Source organism: Taudactylus pleione, unplaced genomic scaffold (assembly GCF_031769625.1).
Source record: "Taudactylus pleione unplaced genomic scaffold, aTauple2 ptg000015l, whole genome shotgun sequence".
NCBI lineage: Eukaryota > Metazoa > Chordata > Amphibia > Anura > Myobatrachidae > Taudactylus > Taudactylus pleione.
In genome coordinates, this window is record NW_028284417.1 from 6,691,868 (window position 1) to 6,716,317 (window position 24,450).

General features: G+C 38.5%; 1 protein-coding gene across 1 annotated transcript in view; it reads left to right on the forward strand.

The window, feature by feature from the left end:
* The window catches only part of LOC148542095 (CD109 antigen-like), a 202,115-nt gene that overhangs the window by 39,195 nt on the left and 138,470 nt on the right, over window positions 1–24,450 (forward strand). The window contains exons 6-12 of the mRNA XM_088472444.1: window positions 1,730–1,855; window positions 4,141–4,180; window positions 4,715–4,802; window positions 5,376–5,466; window positions 15,847–15,949; window positions 18,494–18,603; window positions 19,140–19,337. Coding sequence (XP_088328570.1) covers window positions 1,730–1,855; window positions 4,141–4,180; window positions 4,715–4,802; window positions 5,376–5,466; window positions 15,847–15,949; window positions 18,494–18,603; window positions 19,140–19,337 — 756 coding nt within the window. The remainder of the gene's footprint in view (window positions 1–1,729; window positions 1,856–4,140; window positions 4,181–4,714; window positions 4,803–5,375; window positions 5,467–15,846; window positions 15,950–18,493; window positions 18,604–19,139; window positions 19,338–24,450) is intronic.

A 24,450-nucleotide genomic window follows, 5' to 3' on the forward strand; every position in this document is an offset into this window, starting at 1 on the left:
GTTTGAACGAAGTCCATGCCGAAAGTTCCACAATATTCATTACACGCCCGAAATGTTCATCTTTTTATTAACTTTCTAATGTCAGGGCCTGTAAAAATGCCTTCCTTTAATTTAGCATCGGATAGGTTAGGGAATTTGGTGCAAAGATATTTGAAAGTTTCTCCATCTTTAGGCAGTGCTTTTCCAAATTGTTTCATCAGTCCTAAGTTTATATGTAGAGGTGGAAGTAAAACTTTATTTTTCATCTACTTCACTGGATTTGATGACATTATTTTTTCCAATTTCTAAACTTTTCGAGCCGGCACAGGGCAAAACTGTGTTGCATCTGTTGTATTTGGTTCCACCTTTGCCAGCTCACCTTGTAATTGTAGTTGTTGTGTGGGTTCAATGTTCCTTTAGACAGTATGGGGTTTAGCCCCTTTGCAAATTTCAGCTCCAGGTCCATGTGGACCTTAATTTGGCACTGGGTGGGGGGAAGTTTTATGACGAGAACTGAATTCCAACATTCTATACTACCGACTGAATTCATTTAAGACAATGTTTTATAATAAATGTAGGCAGAATACATTTATTACTTTAAAGAATATGAAAAAAATGACTTATTCATAAATACACGTTTTGCAGAAAAACGTGATGTGATATGCAAAATCGGGAGTCATTTTTGTGTTCAGAAGCCAAACATCTAAGTATCACATAAAGTTGTTAAAAAAGCTTTTTCATCGCAGACCTGTGCAATATATTTGGCAGTTTACAATGAACGAGGTGATGTGGGTGACTGTCCACAACCCATATGTTTAATCCATCTGACTTTCATTGACACTGAGCACAGTGCTCGGATTATTATCAGACATATATGCTGTTGGGCATGTCATAATATACAACTACAATACCTATAATTTCTATCCCCAGTCATTTAAAGATTAATCTGACCAAGCTACTCACCATAAATTTACTTAAATATATCTGACAGCTCTATTATGGGGATGCAGTCAGGAAGCCGATGGTCAAAATGCCGACCGCCGGCTTCCCGACTGTGCAATCCCGACAGGGGACTAATGATAGGCGTTGAAATCCCGACGCCTATCATTACCCCTACGCTTAGCAAAATTCAGTATATTGCTTTTCATCATATCTTAAAGGTAATTTTGTTTGTTACTACTGTTTGTTGTACTCTCATTTCCACCATGTGATAAGTATTTAATGGGAATAATTCCTCTCTCTGTGCTAATTTGCAAACACCAAAAGTGGTGTGTCTTAATGTACAGATGGTCTCCTGCAACTTCAGAATGTGTGCATGAGCTTTGGGCTGGGTTTAGGCAGTTTGAGGTAAGACATTTATTGTCCCAAATTTGCAACTAGGGGGTATGAATAATTTGTATCTCATTGACATGCTCAAATTATTGGTAGCATGTAATGTAAAAGGTATCTTCTAAACAATATAATACACTACGGGCCAAATGTAATAGGGTGAGAGTTTAGAAAAAGTGAGAGTTTAGCTGTAAACTCTCACATTGGTTGAGTTTTCTCATCAAAATGGGAAAACATCTGAATGAGATTTTAAAGCGTGAGAGTTTCTAAGTCTAAAAAAACATGCAAGTTCGCTCTATTACTTTGTTTTTGGACTCTATTACATTTACAAAGTTTAAAAAGTGTCAGAAACTCTCACTTTTCTAAACTCTCACCCTATTACATTTGGCCCTACATGTTTTTATGTTTATTATTTCTGTAGGACCCACAGGAAAATATTATCCAGCAGTGGAAGAAAATGAAGCCTGATTTAGGAGTAGTGTCTAAGGAATTGGTGCTTTCTAATAATCCTATGCTTGGTGCTTGGACAATACAGGCTGCTACAAAGGTAATCAAACAAAATATATTTTTTTACATTTAAATACTGTACAAACCAAATTGCTTCCTTAATAGGTGATCAAAACAAACTATGTGTAGAAAGGAAGGATCACATAGACCAGGATTATAGGAGTGTCAGACTGCCCCTTAAGATCCCACCATGAGTTGGCACTTTAATGGCTTTTTTAAAATGAATTAACATTTTAACTGCTTTATATGTATTTGTATTTTTGTAGATACAATTTAATGATCACTTTGAATTAATGGTATAATACATTTATTTCTTTATTACAATGTAAGGTGTTAAAGCCGTGTGTATGTGAAGGGTGTGTGCAGGACAAAACGTAAACAGCATTGGAATGGTTCAAAACTTGACACGCAATGGCAGAACTGCCTTGACCTTCTCCATTGCCCTGGGTTCCGCTTTAGGTGCCACAGAGCCAGGTTAAGCAGGGAGCCCAGAGAGCTCCACCGGAGACACAGGTCCAAATCAGTGGCAAGTTGCAACTCACAACTCCAGTGCAGTGCACATAACAGGGGAAGGTCACAGTGCATTACCCCAACTTCCTTAGCCCCTTTCACTTATATGCGTGATGGCGGGACCCGCTTTTTCTCAGCTCTGATTTGGTTTTGGGAGGCTGGGTGCAGCACATAGCCAACCTAGAACAGAAGACCAACATTCAGCAGCATAAGGTAAGAGAGGGTTTTTTGTAAAATGAGTACACTGCTATAGTCTTGGTTCTGTTGAGGTTGGGATGTTGGTAAGGGAGGGGGGTGTAACTCTGAGTTCTGCTGAGTTTGGGGTGTTGGTCTATAGGTGGAGTGTAACTCTGGGTGCTACAGAGGTAAAAATGTTGATCAATGGGGGTGTGTGTAACTATTTGTGCTGCTGAGTTTGGGGTGTTGGTCAGGGGGGGATAACTATGGATGCTGCTGAGGTTAAGATGTTTATAGGAGGGAGTGTGTCTCAGTGCTCCTGTGGTTGTGGTGTTAGTAGAGGGGGTAAGTGTTTCTTTGGGATCTGCTGGTGTTGTGATGTTGGTCAGAGGGGTGGGAGTGTAACTCTGGGTGCTGCTGGAGTGTTGGTAAGGCTGGTAAGGGTGCCTCTGGGTGCTGCTGAGGTTGGGTTGTTAGGCAGGTGGAGTGTAACTGAGGGTTAGGGTGTCGGTAGGTGAGGGACTGTTTCTTTGGGTGCTGCTGGGATTGGGGTGTTGGTCAGGCTGAGTGTAACTCTTGATGCTGCTAAGGTTGGGTGTGAGCAACTCTGGGTGTAGGATAGGTTAGGGTGAGATTCATTCTGGGTGCAGCTGAGATTGGGGTGCTAGAGGGAGAGTGTGTTTCTGAGTGCTGCTGAGTTTGGGGTTAGAGTAACTCTGGGTGCTACTGAGGTTGGAGTATTAGAGGAAGTATGTCTTTGGGTGCTGCTGAGGTTGGAGCAAGAGTAACTCTGGGTCCTGCTGAGGTTGGGGTATTATAGGGGGAATGTGTTTCTGGGTGCTACTGAGGTCCGGATGAGAGTAATCTTGGTTGTTGGTGGTGGGGCGATTGTGTCTCTAATTGCTGCAGGGGTTGAATTAACCACTATCTTGCCTCATTGCACCTAGTATAACCTTACGCCCCTGATGACGTATACTGTATGTGCATGGTATGTGAGTGCAGGTACCTGTGTGTACTAATAGCATGTGAACAGGGCCAGAATAACAATGAAGATGAAAGTTTAAGCAATTATTTCGAGAATAAGATATACATTTTTTATAAATTGCCATTTTAAAAAATAAACAAATAAACATAAGTGGAAATTAAATTGTTACCATGTATTGGGTAACTTACTAGATTTTAGTTCCATGCGTGTCTCATCTTTCTAAAAACATGTACAGCACAGAGCAGTTATTTGATTTACACTGTACAGTAATTACCGATTTGACATGAAATTGAAAACTAAATATAATAAAATAATAGGATTCTATAACTACTCAGCCTTTATTGGGTAAACACTTAGGATGTAAAGAGGGGAAAACTGAAGAAACACTTTAAATTAAGAAATCATTTACCTGCTCAGAAATCCCAGCTAGCTGAACACCTACACTGTATGTCCACACAGAACTGGCTGATATACGGGTGAATTCTGGCTAGGGACATGCAAATTGCTAATTTATGCATTAAATTTGTATTAGTTCTATGTAGACTGGTTAAATACTGTTATGATTTTTGCTTTTAAAATATTGTAACAGTCATTTTTCATCATTCTAAAATGTTATAACAAACTTTCTAAATAACCGTTCATATTTCTTTTAGAAATTTTCAAACACTGAATATTTTGTTGTTGAAGATTATGGTAAGTTAACAAGTTGGTTGAATTGTTTTCCTACATTTTTCTTTACTATTACTATAATAATATAAAGCACATCTGGCACTGTGCAGCTGGAAAAAAGTATACTTTAATGCATTCCTTTAATGACTATATAATGTACCATATAGTATCAATGCTATAGAATACCATGTAATACAGCTCATTTGCTCTAGTAATATTTATAACTAATGTATTTTATTATATTTTAAATATCAGCCTTTTTAATGTACTGAGACCTAACATTTTGCACTTCTTTGCACCTGCTATTAATTGGAGAATCTTTTTTTGGCGAATTAAATGCATCGAGTTTCCGCTTAGGCAGAATTGTCCTGGAATTGAATTAGGCGAAAAGTTTTTAGGCAAAATTTTCGAAAAAAAAACCAGGCAAAAAAGTATATGGCCCAGTGTATTCAAATGCCCACTATTCACTAGTAATCATAACCTGAAAAATATATACAGTTTCATAAATCAATATTCAGCTGTCTCGCAATGTTTTAATTACTTTCTAATTCATTACAGTTTTGCCCAAATTTGATGTCTCACTAAATGTTCCATCTTATTACATTGATCCAAAACAACCCGGTATATTTGGAACAGTCACAGCAAAGTAAGATATTTCATCAATATTTAATCAAATGTTGTGAATTGTAAATTAATATTGCATTTACTTTTCATTATATTACTATTGGCTATAACGTATATTAAAAGTTTAAATAATAATTATAATTTTATAACATTTGTAAAAATAGAGTTTGTATGAGAGAAGATAGCGAGAACACACTGTAACTCTTACTTATTTAACCCATTTAGGGCTGTGGCATATAGATTAAGAACTCACAAATGACATTGTGGCATAAACTAGAATAATTAAGAAATAGTAAAAAAAAGGTTGTGAGTGAAAATATGACACTTATTTGCATATTGTGCTGCTGATGCTGAATGTTTAGAGTTTGCATCTTTTCTGAAGAAATTAAAATAAAGTGGTACATTTCTTGCCATTGGTTTCATGCTTTATGTTGAGATTATTCTGTAGTAAATTCTACAGTTCTCCCTATTACTTCTATCAATACTCACTGTTATAGTCTTCGCTCCAAGGTGTCTTGTTCATAAATTAAATATGGCTATAACTGACAACTAAGTGATTTGTTTTTATTAGTTATATGTTCCATTTTAATTATAGCTATATGTATGGAAAGCCTGTGGCAGGCAATGTAACAATATCTGTGGTACCTACATATGGATATGTGAGTGATGTTAATAAAACATATGAGGTAAGATTTACTGTATTTTACCACTGTTTTATGGTATATGTAACAAATATAAAAATAAAATAGCTTGTCTATGCAGGAGAAACTTCCAAGAACTGCATGGATATATTTACAAACAATGCAAACACCAAGGGGGCACTTATAGTGTAGTACTTTAGTTTATTAAAACTTAGTCCAATGACAAAAGATAGATTGGTATTATGCATTCATCAATTATTATTTAAAGATGGTTCATCTAAGTACATGTAGAATTGGAATATCGTTCTTACTTCAGAGAGCAATCTTTAAATTAATTCCTCTTTTGGTTTCTTTCACATTTTTCAAAATGGGATATCAGGTTCTAAAAGAAAACCCTTCAAGGAGACCATAAAACATGGCCCAAGGCATTTCATTGTGTAGTATAATACCAATAAAATATAAATGATAAAAACTGCTCAAATACTCTTATATTATAATTAAATTCTTGTAGTATGAACTGTGACAGAAGTTAAAAGCAAGTCCAAAATCAACCCCCTTAGGGTGCGAGGTCTTGGTGGGTGTGCATGTCATTCTGGGTAATACAGCTACTATCACACAATGCATTGTTTCATTAACGACTTATTCATGGGTGTTTACTTAAAAAAAAGATGCTTCAGTACCTATCAACATCTGACAATCCCAAATATACTTTACAAAAATCAAAACAATTCGATTTCTAGAGTACTGTACATTCCAAACTGCATACCAACATTTTAAAAATATGTCACCAATTACATAAATAATTGACATTTTTTTGGAGATATTCAGTTAATGTGCAAATATATGTTCCTTTGTTATAATGTGTATTTACAGATATACAAAAAAATCCTAAACACCAGGGGGTATATATACTAAAGGTAGATTTTAATCAATTTAGCCCCAGTAAAATAACATTGATGTTGATCAAGTTTGATCAATTTTAAAATGGACCTTTGGTAGATATACCCTCAGTGGTGATTTGCTGATGCTCAATTTAAATAGTTAAAGCTTTTTAACTCAGTGCAATGTCTCTAATATTTTTATCTGCCATTATGTTTATTATATAACTAATAATTTCTGATTTTTAAACATGTAGTGTCTAATTGAAACAATGGAAGTTCAAAACAATGATTGATAAATAATAATGATCCATAGTGCTATTGAATGGCAAAACAATATTTACATTAGAATGTTATAGATATATATATATGTGTATATATATATATATATATATATATATTGTATATATCATGTGGTCGCAAGCCCCGGCACTCAAAAACCAATAGGTAATACCTCGCTCTGGTGTCCTCCTAGAGGGTCGGTGCACTCATAATGTAACAATATGCAGATAGAGGTGGCAATCAGAGACTTTCAATCAAATACTAAACCCTCTGCCAGGATTATATATTGGTCAATGTTTCGGGGATCACTATTATAGGGTTTACTATTTGATTGAAAGTCTCTGAGTGCCGCCTCTATCTGCATATTGTTTTATATATAACATATATATATATATATATATATGTATTTAGGTATACGTTCAAAATGCTGGCGGGGACGGGATCCCAGACGTCAATATCCTGAAGACATCAGGTAAGTTTGCGGGCAAGTATGACACTTAGCTCGGGGATAGGGCGGTTAGTTTTAGGGACCCCCCCGGGGTGGATTAGGGTTAGGCATCGACCGTGGAGGGTTAAGGTTAGGTTGCGGGGAGGGGGGGTTGTGTTATGCACCACCCGGGGGAGGTTAGGGTTAGGCACACCCTGGGGAGGGCTAGATTTAGGGTGCGGGAAGTTGGGGGAGATTAGGGTTAGGCACCACCAGGGGAGGTTGCCGGTGGGCACCTGGTAGCAGCCTTTTTGACTTCAGCAAAGCCTATCAGGCACTGCCGTGTCTCGGCTGGGCAAAACAGTCATGCACATGAGCAGACTAGCTGTCACACATATGCATGACATAGAAGCCCACCCCTGGCAGCGTTAGGTTGCCAGCAGCTGAGCAAAGAATGCCGCTAATGAGGGGGACATCATTGTATATCGCTGACAAGGTAAGTAACGATGAATACCAGGGCATATTTGTTTGTATCATTGCAAAACTAAACTAAATATGTCGCTGGTGTTTAGGTTCACTGTTAATTGGGGCCCTTACTGTGCTTGTTTAACAAGCTAAGGGAGTTTAATTATCAAAGTGGTTATAACAGCATCATTTCGGTAAATATAACTGCCTATTTCTTGGTAATCCAATTTTTACAAACTGTGATACTATGAAGGAAATATACAGGGTGCATGAGAACAATTTCTAATATGTGATTCACTACACACAGAACATCTCACACATTACACAACTCCATATAAATGACTGTTTCGGAACATATGAAATCCTAATACAGTATATATGGATAATTCATGTGTTTGAAAATAGTTACCTGTAACATAATTACTGTATTGATACCTTGATGAAAAAATACACAATTCAGTTTTCTCATTATTTGTTTATATCACATTAAAACACTTTTCTATTTTTTACACACATTCTTACTATTTATTTTAAACCAATATGTCACTGCTTTTTGTCCAAAATGACAATTTTAAAATAATGAATTAAAAGTTAGATTTTAACAAACTTTGTTCACCATATAGACCCATTCTTCTCTTTCTTCTGTGTCCTCGCCGATGATAGAAACTCTGAGAGTTATAGTGTAGTAAATCCAACCTAAAATTGGAATATATATAAGATGTAATGACGTCATACGTCCGGCACATCGGTGGGCAATAAGCGGCACTCAAGCTGCTGTTTAACTACAAATCCCAGCATGCACTGGAACAGTTTTAACATGGCCAAATAGCAAAACTATGGCAGGGCAAGCTTGCATGTGTAGTTCTCCAACCGCTGTGGGTCTGCTTATTGCCCACCCCTGACATCATCACATCGGGCGCTTAGGGGGTGGACTAGCACAGGGAGCAATTGAGCCCTGTTACGGCACTGTCTGTGAGTGTCTGAATTTGATAGGCCGATACTTACACTTGAGAGAGATTTTCTTATTCCATGGTGTCAGGCTCACTTGGTATAGTGATGAATGATGATAATGTTATGAATCACTGACCTAGTTAGTGGATCTGCAGACTCGCCAGTGTAGTTTGTATTCTGCTTATACTGAAGTTGTGGAGTCTAAACACAGTGACCCTAGTAAGATGATATGCTCTCCCCCGTTTTGCTGCACAGGTCATGGCTCCCCAGGAAAGCACCAGATGATCAGGAAGGGATGAGCGAGACACCAAGGAATGCAGAATACAAAGTCATAGTAAAATTAACTTGGTCTAGGTAGATGGCCAGCAAAGAGTGGCCTAAATGTGTCCAAAGTCAGGACTGTATAGATCAGAGTAGTTAAAGCAGTCTGGGTCAGTAGCAGGAATCTTCAGATAAGTAGCAGCGGGTGTAGGCACAATCCAAAGAACAGCCAATACCAGCAGCAATGCAATGGATGTGTGCAGTTCCTGCTTTATATACCCACAGCCTGCAGGAGTTTGGCTGTGGCCAGGAATTGTGCAGAGAGGATTGTTCACAAAACTCAAGCTTGCAAGAAGCAAACACTGAACTACTGAACTCGATCTGCATCTGCTGTGGCTCAACTAGCTGGAGCCCTGGTCTAAAGTACACAATGCACAAGTTGCTGGCTTCAAAGCACGCTGAACATTATGCTGCTAACACAAATATGACAACTAAGGGTTACATAGTACATACTGTCTCATCTATTGTGCACATAACCAGTAATGTTCTAAGCACAGCTGCCTGTAATGTTCGGAGTGGAAAACAAACAGTTAAAGTATTACTAAAAAATAAATAGTAGACAAAAAACAAGCTGCACCAGAGCTTTATCGACTGTGACCCGATACAATACAAAACCTGTTATTTTTCTTGATGATTTCAACTGATTTTTATCATTACCCTGCATGATGGATTTATTAACATCCTTTTCTTGATATCCTTTTTGATATGCCTGAAAGCCATAATTAGACCCCAAAAGATGTTTCCTTGAAGATATTTTAACTAAAAATCTCTTCTTACTGCTTTTACGTTTAGCCCATTACATTTTTTAGTCACCGTCTGATCTTTTTCTATGACCACTTCAAATATCTGCTCCATTAGATTTGTTTGAAAGACCTGCAATATTTCCATATCATTTTGGTTCCTTCACTTTACAAATCTTACTTACCAACACGAAGAGTAATTAACTCCTGTTCCCTGTTTACAATACCAGGTGCTTAAACTATTTTTAAATATCTTGCCTTTTTCCAGACTTACTGGCTACTTTATCTCTCGTAGCCTTTTGATGGTTTGTAACATAATGTTTGCATTTGACAGAGGCTGTCCTATGTGCATCGACCAATGACTTAAACATTAGTAAATCCAGAATGCATATTTAATATTCTGTAATGTAAGTAGCTTTGAATAAACAACATACTGACCACTTGGGAATGAGAGGAACAGCAACTGCAATAAAGTAGTGCACATACAGCTTATACAAGACTACTCCCTACTGAGACAAGAAACAATGTAATGAACATGCAAGTAAACATTTATACACAAATATATTCACTGTATTATTACTTAAGACTATAAATAGATTATTAGAAATCTCAGTTATCTTTCAAGACAAGAGTTGTATAATACTGGGGCACAGGTGAGATGCACTTACTTTGTATAGTCAGGGACTTTCTCAAATACAGTCAAAAACTAAAATTCTTGTTGAACAACTGGTGCAATGCCTGGATTCTCCAGAGTCATATCCTGCTGACTAGACATCTCTGTAAAAACAATCCAAAGCTGTTCAACCAACATCACATTTGACTGTTGAATGAACTGATTTGTCATCTGACCTTGTGACCTCCCTCCCTACATGATCACATGCTTCCACCAATGACAGTGTACTTTAAGGGACCAGAGCTCCAAACAATTTTTTCCTGATTGCCATTTGTCATCTTGATAATCTTGAGTTAACCCTTTCTGATCAACATCGAAAAGTCAAGTCAATGTTTGATACATATTTTTCTATTGCTTGTTCTATTGCATCTTTATGTACATCTAGTTTCAGTAAGTCCCAGTGACATCTCAAGTTCCAGCTGAGAAACTTCATTGCTGGTGTTTCCATGTAGTAGATTATTCAGAATAAACAAACCAGAAACTATTGATTTTGTTTTGTTGAATAATTTGCTTGTGGCTCATGACCTTGAAAGCCTTCTTAAATAGCTGAACAAATCTTATAGCTAATTAATTGCTGACTGGAAGGTATGCTACTAACATGAAGTGCTTTAAGTATTTTCAATCTTTAGACATTCTTCATAATATTTAGCTATTGATTTGATATGACCATTTGTTGCAAGCCACCATACAGGTGGCCTTCATGCTATTTTTCCAATATTCTTATACAAAGCTTGGTAGGTACTGTTACTCTAGGAGCACACATTAATGTTCCTAAAAGTACAAATAAGTAGATTTTTTTCTTTCTAATGCTGGGTACACACTGGCCGATATATTGGCCGATCAATTGATCGGCCAATATATTGTGCCCCCGTCGGCCAGTGTGTACAGACGATATGTCTGTGAACAACGTCGTTCACAGACATATCGCATTGGCTGTGCTGCACAGCCAATGAACAGATATGTCTGCAGACATATCTGTCCATTGGCAAGTGTGCACGGGTGATCGGCCGATCTCCCATACACAGGGGTGCGGAGGGGGGGAGGAGAGTGCGAGCGAGTGCAACTTATCCGGGTCCAGCACAGCTCCCCATCCACAGCAGCCCAGCACACGCTGCTGTGTGCTGGGCTGCACTGGGAGACTGTCCGAGGCTGCTAAAGCAGCAGTCCGAGCAGTCTCCTATGCAAAAGGGGGGGGCAATCACGCTGATTGTGCCACCCATTGGCTGTGCGCCGGGCTGGGGGGCACACAGCGCCCCCCTCCACAGCACCGCAAATGTTTTTTTTGTTTTTTTAAGGGGCATGGCCACATCTTCCACGATTAGGCCACGGCCCCTACCCGCCCCCCGGCCGCCGGGACCTGCTGCAGCATGCAGATGATGGTCATTCAGTGTGTATGAACGACCATCATCTGCAGATATATCTGTACCCACCTTAAGAACCGGGAATACAATGAGTTGCATGTTTTGGCCAATCTCTAACTAATCCCATAGATTTTAGATAACTGAAGAATTTAATTTCCTCAGCTAGGGGTCAAAGTACAAATAATTGCTGAACTGCCGTGATTATTATATTTCCATATCACCAGGGATATTTTCATTTTTACTAAAAATATCCTCACTATGTACAAAGGGGAACTCTCAGGGACAGCGGTTGCAGTAACTGCTGTCCCTGTTAATTATTACCCGGCATTTAGTAGAAGTCTTTCACAGAAGTGAAAGACTTCCCCGGGGGAAGCTGACACTATGCATGCACACAGCGTCCTTATGCTTATGCTAATTCAACTGCACATGAGCTGATGCTAAAACTTGCTATTTGCATCCGTGAAAACAGATGCGATCTGATTCTGGTGGTAGTGGTAGGGGTGTTATGCAGTAAGCAAAGCGATAGAACAGGATGGATAAGTGAGTGTAGCTTACCTAAATTGTTACAAGGCATTCCATGTGATATGTCACTATAAATATATTCACAAATGGAAAATCATTGGATTTGACTCAAAAATAGTGGAACAGATATACGTTTGGCTACATGGGAATACAATAGTAATCAATTATGTAAGCTAGGTGAATGGACTGTTTTATGTATTAATTAGTGATGTTACTCATAGCTTTAAGTGAAAGTATGGAATTTTGAAGATTGGACAAAGATTGGAAATAGTATTTTGCTCCAGAAAGGGTAAATAGCATGCCTAGTGATTTGCAGAAAATATGCAATAGCATAAGTAAAATAATGAGTGTTACACAAAACTGTACAAGCAGAAAAAATAATAATTGTTTCCCAATACTATATTCTATATTCTGCTTTCAGATTTCTGTTTTCCAGTGATAATGTAATTCAACACAATCTAAGGGAATGTATTGTGGAGTTTAAGGGTCAGTCCAATTAAATGCGAAGGGTGCAAGTTGCATATGCAATGGCGTTAAAACGCCGGCAATGGACCAGCATCTCGCACCCTTCGAGGCCCGCTCCGAGCCCAAATTCACTTAATTTTGCTCAGAGCCCTATGGAGCTGCGAGCACTTTTAAGCAAATCCTGGCTGCCATAAAGTGCGCCCATTGCCGCGATGACTCGCACACGCGAGATCATCGCGGCTAATTGGATTGACCCATTTAGTAGAAAGCATTTAGTTTCAGATTATATGAAAGTAAACAAAGCTGTGTAGTTAAGAAGTGGTAATAGCTAATAAAATACAGGAAGAGGTATTGGTAGCATTTTCTCTGGCTCTGCTTAGAGGACCAGCTCTAATGCTGAGTAGGTTCGGTTCTAACAGAATGTAAGGGAGGGTTTATGTTTTTTGTTTAATTTTATTTGTCTTTTCAGTTCTGGCAGGCAAGATTGCTCAAACAATGGGCCTGAATCAGAGATGTAATCAAACCATCAAACTGCAGTGCTCACAAGCCGCAGCATGATTGACGTTTACATTGGGGGCTGGGGTGGTCCAGCCCCATCTTCTAGGAGGGCCAAGGCCAGTGTCTGCGTCTTCCGACACAGATTTACTGGCCTCGCAATCAGTCAAGAGGTGGCCATTCTGAGTTAGCCTTGGCTTAATTGATAGTAAATTGAGAAGGGAAGAAAACTCTACTTGCTGACGTGCTCTTTAACTTTTTTTTTATTTAATAAATCAGACTCACAGGCAGTGGACGAAGTGGAAATTTTGAAGTGGGGGTATGGAACACTAAGGATCTACTTATGCACTTGCCAGAGTCGGGCATGCACCCGTAAAGGGGGCAGGGCCACACAGAAGAGGGCATGGCCACTCACAAATGTCACATCAGTGTAGTGTACCACCCCTTATACACTTTATGCCACATAATAGTAGTGCCCGTTATAACACATTATGCCATACAGTAGTAGCGCCCTTTATAACACATTATGCCACACAGTAATGCCCCCTTATACACATTATGCCACACACAGTAATGCCATTTACAAGTGATGCCACACACAAATGCCCTTTACAAGTGATGCCACACAGTAATGTCCTCTACAAAATTTGTAGTACAAATTATGCCACCCAGTATTATAGCCTGTTTCACATTATGCCACATAGGGCTCGATTCAATTGAACGCAAATTAAATAGCGCTGGGAGGGAGCTCCAGGAGCTGTTCAATTCTGCACACTGTTAAGGATTTCTTCTCGCACCTCTCCAGGGGTGCGAGCATAAATCCAACAAAAGAACAGGCGCAATGCTGTTTTCTGCCCTTAGTGCAGCGGAAACAGAATCGCGCCAGGAAGTTTACTCGGAGAATGCCTGTTCTCACAACTAAACACCCTGTTTCAGGTGCGAGGGGCGTGAGAGCGGGCATTCTCCTAACAGCTCGCAGAATTGTAATGCTCCGGCATTCCCTCCTGGCGTTATTTAATTTGCGTTCAATTGAATCAAGCCCGTAGTAATGCCCATTATAACATTATATCCCACAGTAAAGACTCTCCCCCCCTGCAGCCTCTTACCTCCCCCATGCGTACCTGCTGTTGACTCAGGTATGTCTCAAGTGGAAACACCAGGAGTCATTGAGAGTAGAGATGAAAAAAACATAGTGTACATACTAGTTATATTGTACAATCAGATAGATATATAATATTACTTAAGGGGCCTATCCATTACACGACTTTGTGAACAATCCGACCAAAACTAGGAGGTTTTGGTGGCATTGTTCACAAAGTCATGTAATGGATAGGCTGCAAACGTCCAGCGATGCGCACTCCTGTCGACAACTTTTGAAGACGTTTGTCGTTCCATCACGCTGGTCAATTTCTGCATATTGCTGAACGACTTTAGAAAGTCCTTCAGTGGATATGCAGTGAACAACCAACGGTGAACCGCAAACGACTTCTTTAATGAAAATTTACTGCACTCATTAAAAATGTTCACTCCCTTGTCTCTTCAGCGACAATCCTTCGGTCCTTGGTCTATAAAGAAATTGTTCACAAAAGTCTTATCATGTTTGTGAAAGAATATTTGCATGAAAGACTTTTTGTTGGCAGGAAAAGTCTTTGGTCTTTCACAAAAAAAATCTTCTAATGGATAGGCCCCTACAGTATATATTTCTGACCTCATAAAATATACATAAGCAATGTTAGAAATAGTAGAACACATAAATAATTCTCAGTAACATATTTAGTTTCTAAAAAAGGCATCCAGATATTAATAACTAAATTATCAATTGCACCTTGTATTGATCCAGTATAAGATTATGTCCAGTTTCTACTGCCGGTTGTTTGTCTCTGGGACATTGAACGACCAATAAGAGAGTTGGAAGCACATATGTCAGAGTGCAGTTGCTTTTGCTGTCGGTATGGCTCACATTGCAAGGGCTTATAACTGTGTGCACCAATTAGGGAGAACATTCTATTAGAATAGAAGAAAAGATACCTGCATTCTGTAGCTGCCTCTTTCACCATATTCTGGACGTCGTTATAATATAATATACCAGTTAACAAATATATACACCACATTATAGTGGAAACCAGTGCACCTTTCTATATCTAGCCTTTATAAGCTTAGGCTTACTTTGATGGCCAATGCTGCAAACATTGCAATGTTGATCCTATCCTGCGTCTTCTGACACTGCCATCGGATCTGAGATGCAGACAGGAGGTGTCTTTTTCCTTCAGACGCCTCCTGCAGGCATTAGCATAGTTTTGCACAGCAGCTGTGTCCAAAGACACAACTCTGCCTCAGGCCCAGCGTATGATGTTTGATCCATCTTGTCTGTCATGGACCATGTCTTTTTTTTTAGCTAATACTTTTTTAAGTAATCAATATATTGGCAAGCCCACACTTAATACATTTCAAAATCTATGAAGTTCCCATTTCTAAAATTTGGGATGTACAGTTTCAGATTGGGTGGTTTTGATGTATAAGGTTTGGCCTTTAGGAAAAGTTTACCACCCTCGTACACCGGTCCCATTTCTCCATATGTAATTAGCTAAAGTCATGATATATCCTAAAGATAATACCGGGAACAAATGCATGGTCTGCACTCTTATTCTTGCAGTAAAATGCCTACAGGTGTGCAGATTTGTTTATTTATTTGGTTTGTGTTGTATGTAAATTAGATTGTTATCAATTCTAGACTATATGCAGGTTCACACAAAAAAACTAAATTAAATGAATATATTTTTGAATGTAGAACCTGAGACTAGAATAAACCTAGTGTCTACATTTCAAGCTTCTATTTTCTTTATAGATCTCTGGATCAGCAAACTTCAGCTTCACTCATATGGAAGTAATAGACATGATGATGTGGGGTTTAGTGAATGTAACAGCCTCAGTTACAGAAGAACTGACAGGTAATCTGTAATATATTACACTTCATAATATGCTTTTAATATACATTTTCCCATTACAATTTTATATCAGAATGCTTATACAGAAATTGGTCATATTGTATGTGCTACCACATTGTGTGCCAGGGGCAGAACTATGGGAGACAATGGAGGCACCTGTCGCCGGGCTCCAGCTCTGAAGGGGCTCCTTCTCAATTGTCCACAACATATTCAACCCACATAGGGCTGTAATTATATACCCATGAGTATACTGTCAATACAATACATGGCCAATACATGGCACCCCTTCCCAATACATGGCACCCCTTCCCGGCACCTGAGAAGCCACCATACACTAGTGAAGAGCTCCATGTCAGACCATCAGCTGTTGCCGTCGTCTATCTATAGCCTGTCTGCATGCAAATTGCTTCATTACAGTATCAGCAGCTGTGATGGGGGGGCACCAAATTATAACTTGCCTCCGGGCATCTGGGATGAACTTACACCACTGTTGTGTGCACTAATATAAATGCATATATTAGCCCATATGCAGGCTGTTATGCATCTTGTGCTGCCCCTGCCCCATATGTGCTTGGTTTGCTACTAGTCAGCATTATTAATGAGCACTTGCACCCACTCTATAATAGGTGCAAATGGTTTACGCTTATGTCCAACTCTGCATAGCCGGCAGTGCCATCTACATAACCTCACTGAACTTTCCCTATGTGAGAACTCCCTGCTACAGACCAGTTATGCCTCTTCAGTTGTAATGTAAGTGTAGTGTAGATGTGATGGAAATGTGAATCTGCATTGTCCCTGATACTTGGGTGTTCTGGGTTCCAGATCATGTACATAAAAAAAAATGGGGCTATGTTCAACTTGGCATCTGTCCCTGTTATTCCCAAATACAAGCATATGTAACTTGTGTGCTGTAGGTATGGCCTAAATAAATTCCAAACAACACAAAGGGTAACTTTCTAATTTAGAAAAGATTGAAACATAAATATAAAAAAAAATGTTTAGGAATAATGTTTGCGAGGTGTCTATAAAATACAGTATATAGCCCTTACAGTTGTAAATGCATTTAACATACTGGACATTATAGCTATGCAAAAAAAAACCCATGACATTTCTTATATTTCAGGTAAAATATGGACTTTAGAGGTCATTGCTACAATTTCATCTTTATCTATACATAGTATAAAATAAAGTCCCTGGTAGGCATCTGTCTGTTTGTTCGAGCTAATCTCAAGAACCACTGGATGGATTTTGATGCAGTTTTTTTCTCACTATTCTATAGAGCATTTGCTGAGGAAGGTTTAGGTGTATGAAACATTATGTACAAGTATGACAAATAGGAGCCGAGTAGTGATGATTTTGGTGACAAAAGTCAATGAAAGAACGGACCCCCAAACAATTTCTTGGCTTATACTGCTATAAATGTTAAAGATATATCACGATGGACTTTATTTTATACGATGTAGAGATTGATACGTATTATCTGGTTTCTCCAGAAAAATTATGCAAGCCCTGTTTACTGCTGCAAAATTTTAGTTTTTTTCCTTTTTTACCTTTCCTATTTCCTTTATGTGAAAAATGGTTCTTTAATTTCAAACAAGTCTTCCCGGTAAGAGGCTGCTTTGGCATGACAATAAATAAAGCACAGGGACAGACACTTAACGTGGCTACAGTTGCCCTAAATGGAGACTGTTTTGCTCATGGACAACTTTATGTGGTCCTTTTGCATATCATGTCAAAACTAAGGACCTCATTCAGAGCCACTCGCAAATTGCGAGCGCTCGCTCTGAATGAGGGCGGCCGCTTCCACAGCTTTAGTGAGCGGCCAGGTCGATGGTCACGATGGTCAAGACCATCGCGACCATCGGGGCTTGCGACGAGACCCTTGTGGTAGGGTCTCATCTGCCGCCAGCCCCAGTGAGCTTTCGGCTCTAACAGAGCCGGACGCTCACCACTGACATCACGAGTGATGTCAGTGGGGCCGCCCCCAAACGGCAGGCGTTCCTTTGGGAATGCCTCTGTTTGGCCAGCCACCCCCCCACCCCACCTACAAAACGGGGCAAGCTGTCGATCAACATCGACAGCCACCCCTTTTGTAGTGAGCCCCGAAGCAAGATAATTTCTCTCTCGCTCCGGGGCTTGCGCACGCGCAGTGCGGCCGCTGCGCGTGCACAGGGCCTCAACATCGACCCGCTTGCGTGTGCTCAGCGCTTCCGAGCGGGTCTGAATGAGACCCCAAATCTTTTAATGTTGACGTCAGGAGGAAAAATGACTAATGTCGTCTACAAGGCAATCTTATAATCCTTTGGTTAAAAAAAATCTATCATCGTAAATTCAAAATTGCTCCTGTGCGCAGCTAGTCTATAAATCAATAAATCATTTGCTAAAAATAAAGGAAGAGAGGCAATTCAGATGTATGGTAGACTTTTCATGTTTTAAATCCCTTACAACAGGAAGAGACCGTTATTCTTGAGCTTACTGTACATCTAATTAAAATTGCAGATATTGCATAATTCTATTAATGGTAATATAAAATATTACATATTATAGGTATCACAATTACTGCAACCTCTATCATGACAAGAGCATATTCTGAGTACATGCTGCTTCTACAAGTGAAAACAGGACAGTTTTATCCAGGTTTCAATTACACCACAAAGGTATGTCGATAAAAGTTTATATGTAATTTTCAACTGTGTAATTGTTGCCAATGTGGTATTAGCCATGTTTGCCTTGGCTAACAGATGTAGTAGTGATTATAGGATATACTCTCATTCAATTATATTAATTTAACGCAACAAAATTCTTTTAAATTAAAATTCTAGATTAAAAAGTGATAAAATAGTGATATACCACGACTAAGACCTGTGTCTATTTGTCCAGTTTACTCAAGTGGCCAAGTACATAAGAGCATCTAATAGTGTGATCCAACAATTGGTCTTATAGGCAGATCAAGATCATTCTCTCACTGAGATTTCCAGCATTTGGGACCACATGTAGTAATTCTGGGTCAATGTGGACTAAATCTGATACATCTGACAACTCATTTCATTACTTTTATATGTATGTGTGTTTTACATACAGTAGCAGGCTGGCACCCATATATAGTGTTTAATCATTGTCCAGTATAATCCCTTTGCTTGTAATAATGCATTTTCTGAATTTTGCATTCACCTTAAATTTGCTATTTTCACAGATGCAAATACAACGAGTTGACCATGAAGCACTGTCAGCAGAGGAAAGAGATAAAAATGTCTCTCTTAAAATAACACAGCTAAACAATTGGTGGTATAATTTCAACAATGTCAATCTACAACAGTACACTATCCCACAAGATGGCATTTTGAGCATTGAGTTTGAAGTGCTACAACAAACTGAAATAATTCAAATTGAGGTAAGGACAATAACACAGTGCATTATTTGTTGTTCATTACTGGTTATTTATATAGTGCACACATATTCCACAGCATGTTACAGAGTATATTTATTCATTCACATCAGGGAGAGACGGGTGCTCGTGGCTGCGCAGCACGCGGCATCCAAAACAGCAAGTACTGTACCCAGTGGGATTTGTATTTACTCATAGGGTTATTTCACTATTCCGGAGCCTGGCGCGTTAAGCGCATTGCAGTTCATATTGCCCGGATAACTTACAGTTGGGGACTGCTTGTATCTCTGTTCCCAGAGACTTCATGTGCTTTTTCTGTATTTACCCATTTGGCTCCGCTCACCTACGACTTTAAATGTATGGAGTGCTGACACCAGTTAGCGCCGCAAGGGCACCTTCATTAGAAGTGATTAGTGAATAACTAACAGGCATGTGTATTTGCTTATGAAATATGGTATTACCAGAGATGTATGTAATACTTATGAATTATAATTGACCATGTACTCTCAGGGTATTAGATACTCTCAATAATTTTTTGTACTATCTTTATCATCATAGACAATATAGAGTGAAAAATACACACCATACTTGATTACTGCGTCTGAAGATACTTATTGACTTGCAGACACTTCATGCTTTAAACGTGACACACTACTTGATTACCTACTAGAAGCTATTTTCTGTTGACATGAGCAACTCATAGCGATCTCTACACACATATACCTATAAGATTTATCTGTTCATAAGAGAGTGTGGATTGCAGATGTTTTATGAGACATTCCTGTCATAAATTATAGGTTTTAGAATCCCAAATGTGAATATTTTTGGCCTTTAAAACCAACAGAGGCTAAACACTGTATATAGCATCTTTGTGTTGTCCGTGTGTAAGCTGTATGTACACAGCTACTGCTGTTGTCAAATTTTTTTCAATCTCTTTTATATTATTTTTTCATGTTTATGATGATATAAAATTCAATAGACCTGTGGATTAATGGACAGCTAGAGGGAAAGGCCCTTTTAGAAATAAGAGTGATTTGGTTTTCACAAGAAAAATATTTATGACCAATTTTCTTATATATTAAGTGGTAAATATATGAGTTATTTAAACAACCTGTCCACACTGTATGTTTTTTCTGTAATCTCTATTAACTGCGGGCTATCTCATTAAAGTAATTCTCTCATTGTGTGTCCGATGCTTTATGTATGACACCCAACAGCAGAAACGAAATGTGAGCAACGTCCCTGTTAGTCTGTTGTTTCCACAGGCAATTTGTCCTCCGGTAATCTCTCACTCCTCATAGATAGCTTATAGCATAGGTGAGTAGTAGCAGAATGAGGAGAGGCAACTCTATGCCTGGACTTTACTGAATTTTCCTATACCCACTACTAATTTTTAATAATAACATTTACGGGTACAACTTCAAAATCAACGTTTATTTACTGGAACTTAATCATATTATACTGTATATATTATTCCTAAAATTCGCCAGTCCCAGGGACTTTTTACAATTTTACTATATGTATTGTTTCATGTACTTTAAATATTGTATGTGTTTATTATCCTTTAGTTAATTTGAATTTCAGTGGACATCCCTTAGTTCTTTTTAGAGATATATAATAAAAGTTAATTTTTAGGACACACCTGTCCAATTTTGATAATCTATTATAAGAGTGCTCGCACAATAGAGTTTCTTTTCTTGTTTTTCTGTTTATCTCATTCACATCAGTCCCTGCCCCAGTGGAGCTTACAGTCTATTCCCTACTATATGGACTCACACTCACTCACTTAACTTTATCAGAAGCCAAATAACTCATCAGTATGTTTTTAAATTGTGAAAGGGGACCAAAGTATCCAGATGAAATCCATGCATACATGGGGAGAACATACAAACTCTACACACACTCTACAAACTCTCCATGGTTAGAATTTAACCCATGACTTCAGTGCTGTGTGGCACTGCCACTGTGCATACATCTGATTTCCATTAACTTTCTATTCTTGCATCCATTAATGCTAGTGTTAAGGCTAAAACTAACATATTTAAGAAGTTTAAAGTTTTCTTGCCACCTGCAATAACATTTGCTCCATACAATTAGTCTCTCTAAGCAATTAAAGACAAGAAATCCAGAGCCTTATATAGCTTGACTTCTAACCTTAATCATCTGCACATAAGTTACATGTATAAATATCTAACCAGTTGTTTAAGATACAGTAGGTAGCTTTCCGTAACTGTTATTTATTAAAAGTGAGTGGGGGAAAGCAGACCAACCATCAAATGTTTGTAAGATCTGCATTAATTAGGAAACTAGCACGGCTGTCCTCCCGAGAGTAGATTAGGTTGCTATTCATCAGGGTTTACAGAGAAGTAAAAGAAAAAACCTTTTGTGGGGCACACTTTTGTTTGTATGTAACCAAGTAATTGTAAGTATTAAAACATAACTTTTAATAAATTCACTATTAAATAAAATGCCTGGAGTTCTGTGATATTAATCCACTGTAATTTCAAATTTAAATGTTATATGTAAAATGTATTGGTCTGTTTGTTTGTTTGTCCGGTTATGCATTCAGACACCTCTGCACCGAGTGTGATCAAACAAATGCGAGGAGGTCCAGTTGGTTCCTGGCCAGGTCGGACCTCTCATTTGTGTACGCTAGGCAGGACTTTGATTGGGGGAATCTGTTCTGGGCCTTGCACTCCATGGATTTGGATGACAACTTCACAGAGGGGTGGCAATGGGTCTGGAATGCCTGGTAATTGGTCTGGGATGCCTACTGTAACTTAATAACTTGAAGATTAGGTCCCAGTCGGATCTCCCGTTGGTGTACCATGATCAGAAATTTGATTCAGGGAGCCTGTTCTGGGATTTCCACTGGATGGATTTAGATGAAAACTTCACAGAGGTGAAACCAACACGTGATGGTCTGGTTGGATCCTGGCCAGGATTTAGGGGGGGTTAGGGTCCTGGTCGGTCCTGCCGTTGGTGTATGCTGGGCAGAACTTTGACCCATGGAGCCTGTTCTGGGCCTTCCACTGGAGGAATTTGGCTGAAAACTTCACAGAGGGGTGGCATTTAGTCTAGGATGCCTAACTTAATAACTTGAACATTTAAACCCAGGCAATGCCGGATACTTTAGCTAGTTTAAAAATATACAGAAACTTGGTCTGTAAAAGAACTTTGTGTTAAAAATTTAATTCAAGTTCAGGACTGCAGTATATTCCAAGGTGAAATACTCTTAATCTCAGATCCACTGTACTCATCAATTAAAACTATCTGTTAAATTAGTGGTTTCCAACTCCATCCTCAAGGCACTCTTACAGTCTCGGTTTTAAGGCTATCCATACTTAAGTGTAGGTGACTTAATTAGTAAACTCTAGGGTATTATGGAAACCATTCATTAAAGTATGAGATCAGGAAAGAAACAGTGACCAATGGATTATTACTATACTATGCTTCCATTTCTGAGTAACTATAAAACACATCCGTAAAGGGAAATTTCTTAAACTTAGCATAAATTGTTCTCATGACCACACTTAAATGAACAACAGTATCCAACAGGCTTAAAAAACTTGGGTACAGTGACAGATCTATGAAAAGAGATCATTCTTCAATTCAGAGCGTTAAGAATGGAAACATTCATTTATCAGGAGAAGTAGGAGGAGAAAAAAATGGCCCCTTGGAAATCAGATTTAGTGGAGATCTTTGATGCAAGTGGAGAGAAATAAAGGGGTCTATTTACTAAGCAGTGTTAGGAGACAAGGATACAGAGTGAAAAGTGATAAGAAAGTGATAAGGTGCCAGCCAGTCAGCTCCCAACTGTCAATTTTCAAACACAGCTTGTGAGATGACAGTTAGGAGCTGATTGGCTGGCACCTTATCACTTTCTTATCACTTTTCACTTTTCACTCCTAACACTGCTTAGTAAATAGACCCCAAAGAGTGATACAGAAAACTGACCAATACTCCCTTCAGATCTTTACACACAGATTGAAATGGTGGTAAACCTGATCCCATTGTACACATGAGTTGGAGAAGGTCTGCTAATCTCTGGGATCATTTAGTACAGAGCTATTACACAGAACATGACAGAAGGAACTATACTATACATACTATACTGTCGAAAGTGTTAGGCATTTGAATACATTTTTAAATACAATATAGTGGAAGACAAATTTAGTAATATCATAAAGATCAAAAACCACATTTACTGCAGAAGAACTAATGTGATTTACTGTATAACTTGCCTATGCAAGTTAAACTTCCTTGGGTGTAACCACCTGCATGCTAAAGAAAATAATTATTGAATTTGTGGGTACAGTGAGGAATGCTGTCAGAGACAGCCAAAGAATTAAGAAACTTACAGTATATCTGTAGCAAGACAATCCTCTCTGGAACATCAGAATGAAAATCATGAAAAATTTAAATAATAAGCCTAGAGAAAATCAACCTTCGCCTCAAAGGAGGTGATGTGACTAACTGCTGAAGAGGGAAAGAGAATGGACCTTCAAGTTTGGACCCCTCACACCAGGTGGCATGCATGAATTTATAGATTACAGTGTTTTCATCCTAGGACCTAGGGCAATCTTGTTTTTGTATCCAGGTGGAATAGACTTTATTAATTATGAAGCACTGATCTTGTTTTCAATTATGCCCTTCTTATAAGCTTCACCTCCCTGTATCACCATCATCTCATTGTTACATGTTTGTACATGTTCCCATCACCAAATCATTCAATATATCTTTTTGTAAATACGGACTTCAGCAGACCATATTGTTTTTCTATGGTGCATCATTATTTTTATATTATTATTCTTTTGTGCTTGCAATACGGCTACACGTGATATCAACACAATATTACACTATGGTTAACACTCCTCATTCATAAACCACTCTAACCGCACAAATTTGCACAGTTAATCTCACTTTTACAACTTCATCTTTATCTTAGATCTACCTTGCATTTTGACCCAAAGTTTGAGCAGTAGTCTTATTTGGTCTGTGAACCTATACCCCATACTACATATATAAGTAATTATTATTGGCTTATTATATAAACTTTTTTTTATTATGTTTTTGGTGTGAATTGTGAATTTTATTTTTGTTTTTGCTAGTAATACAA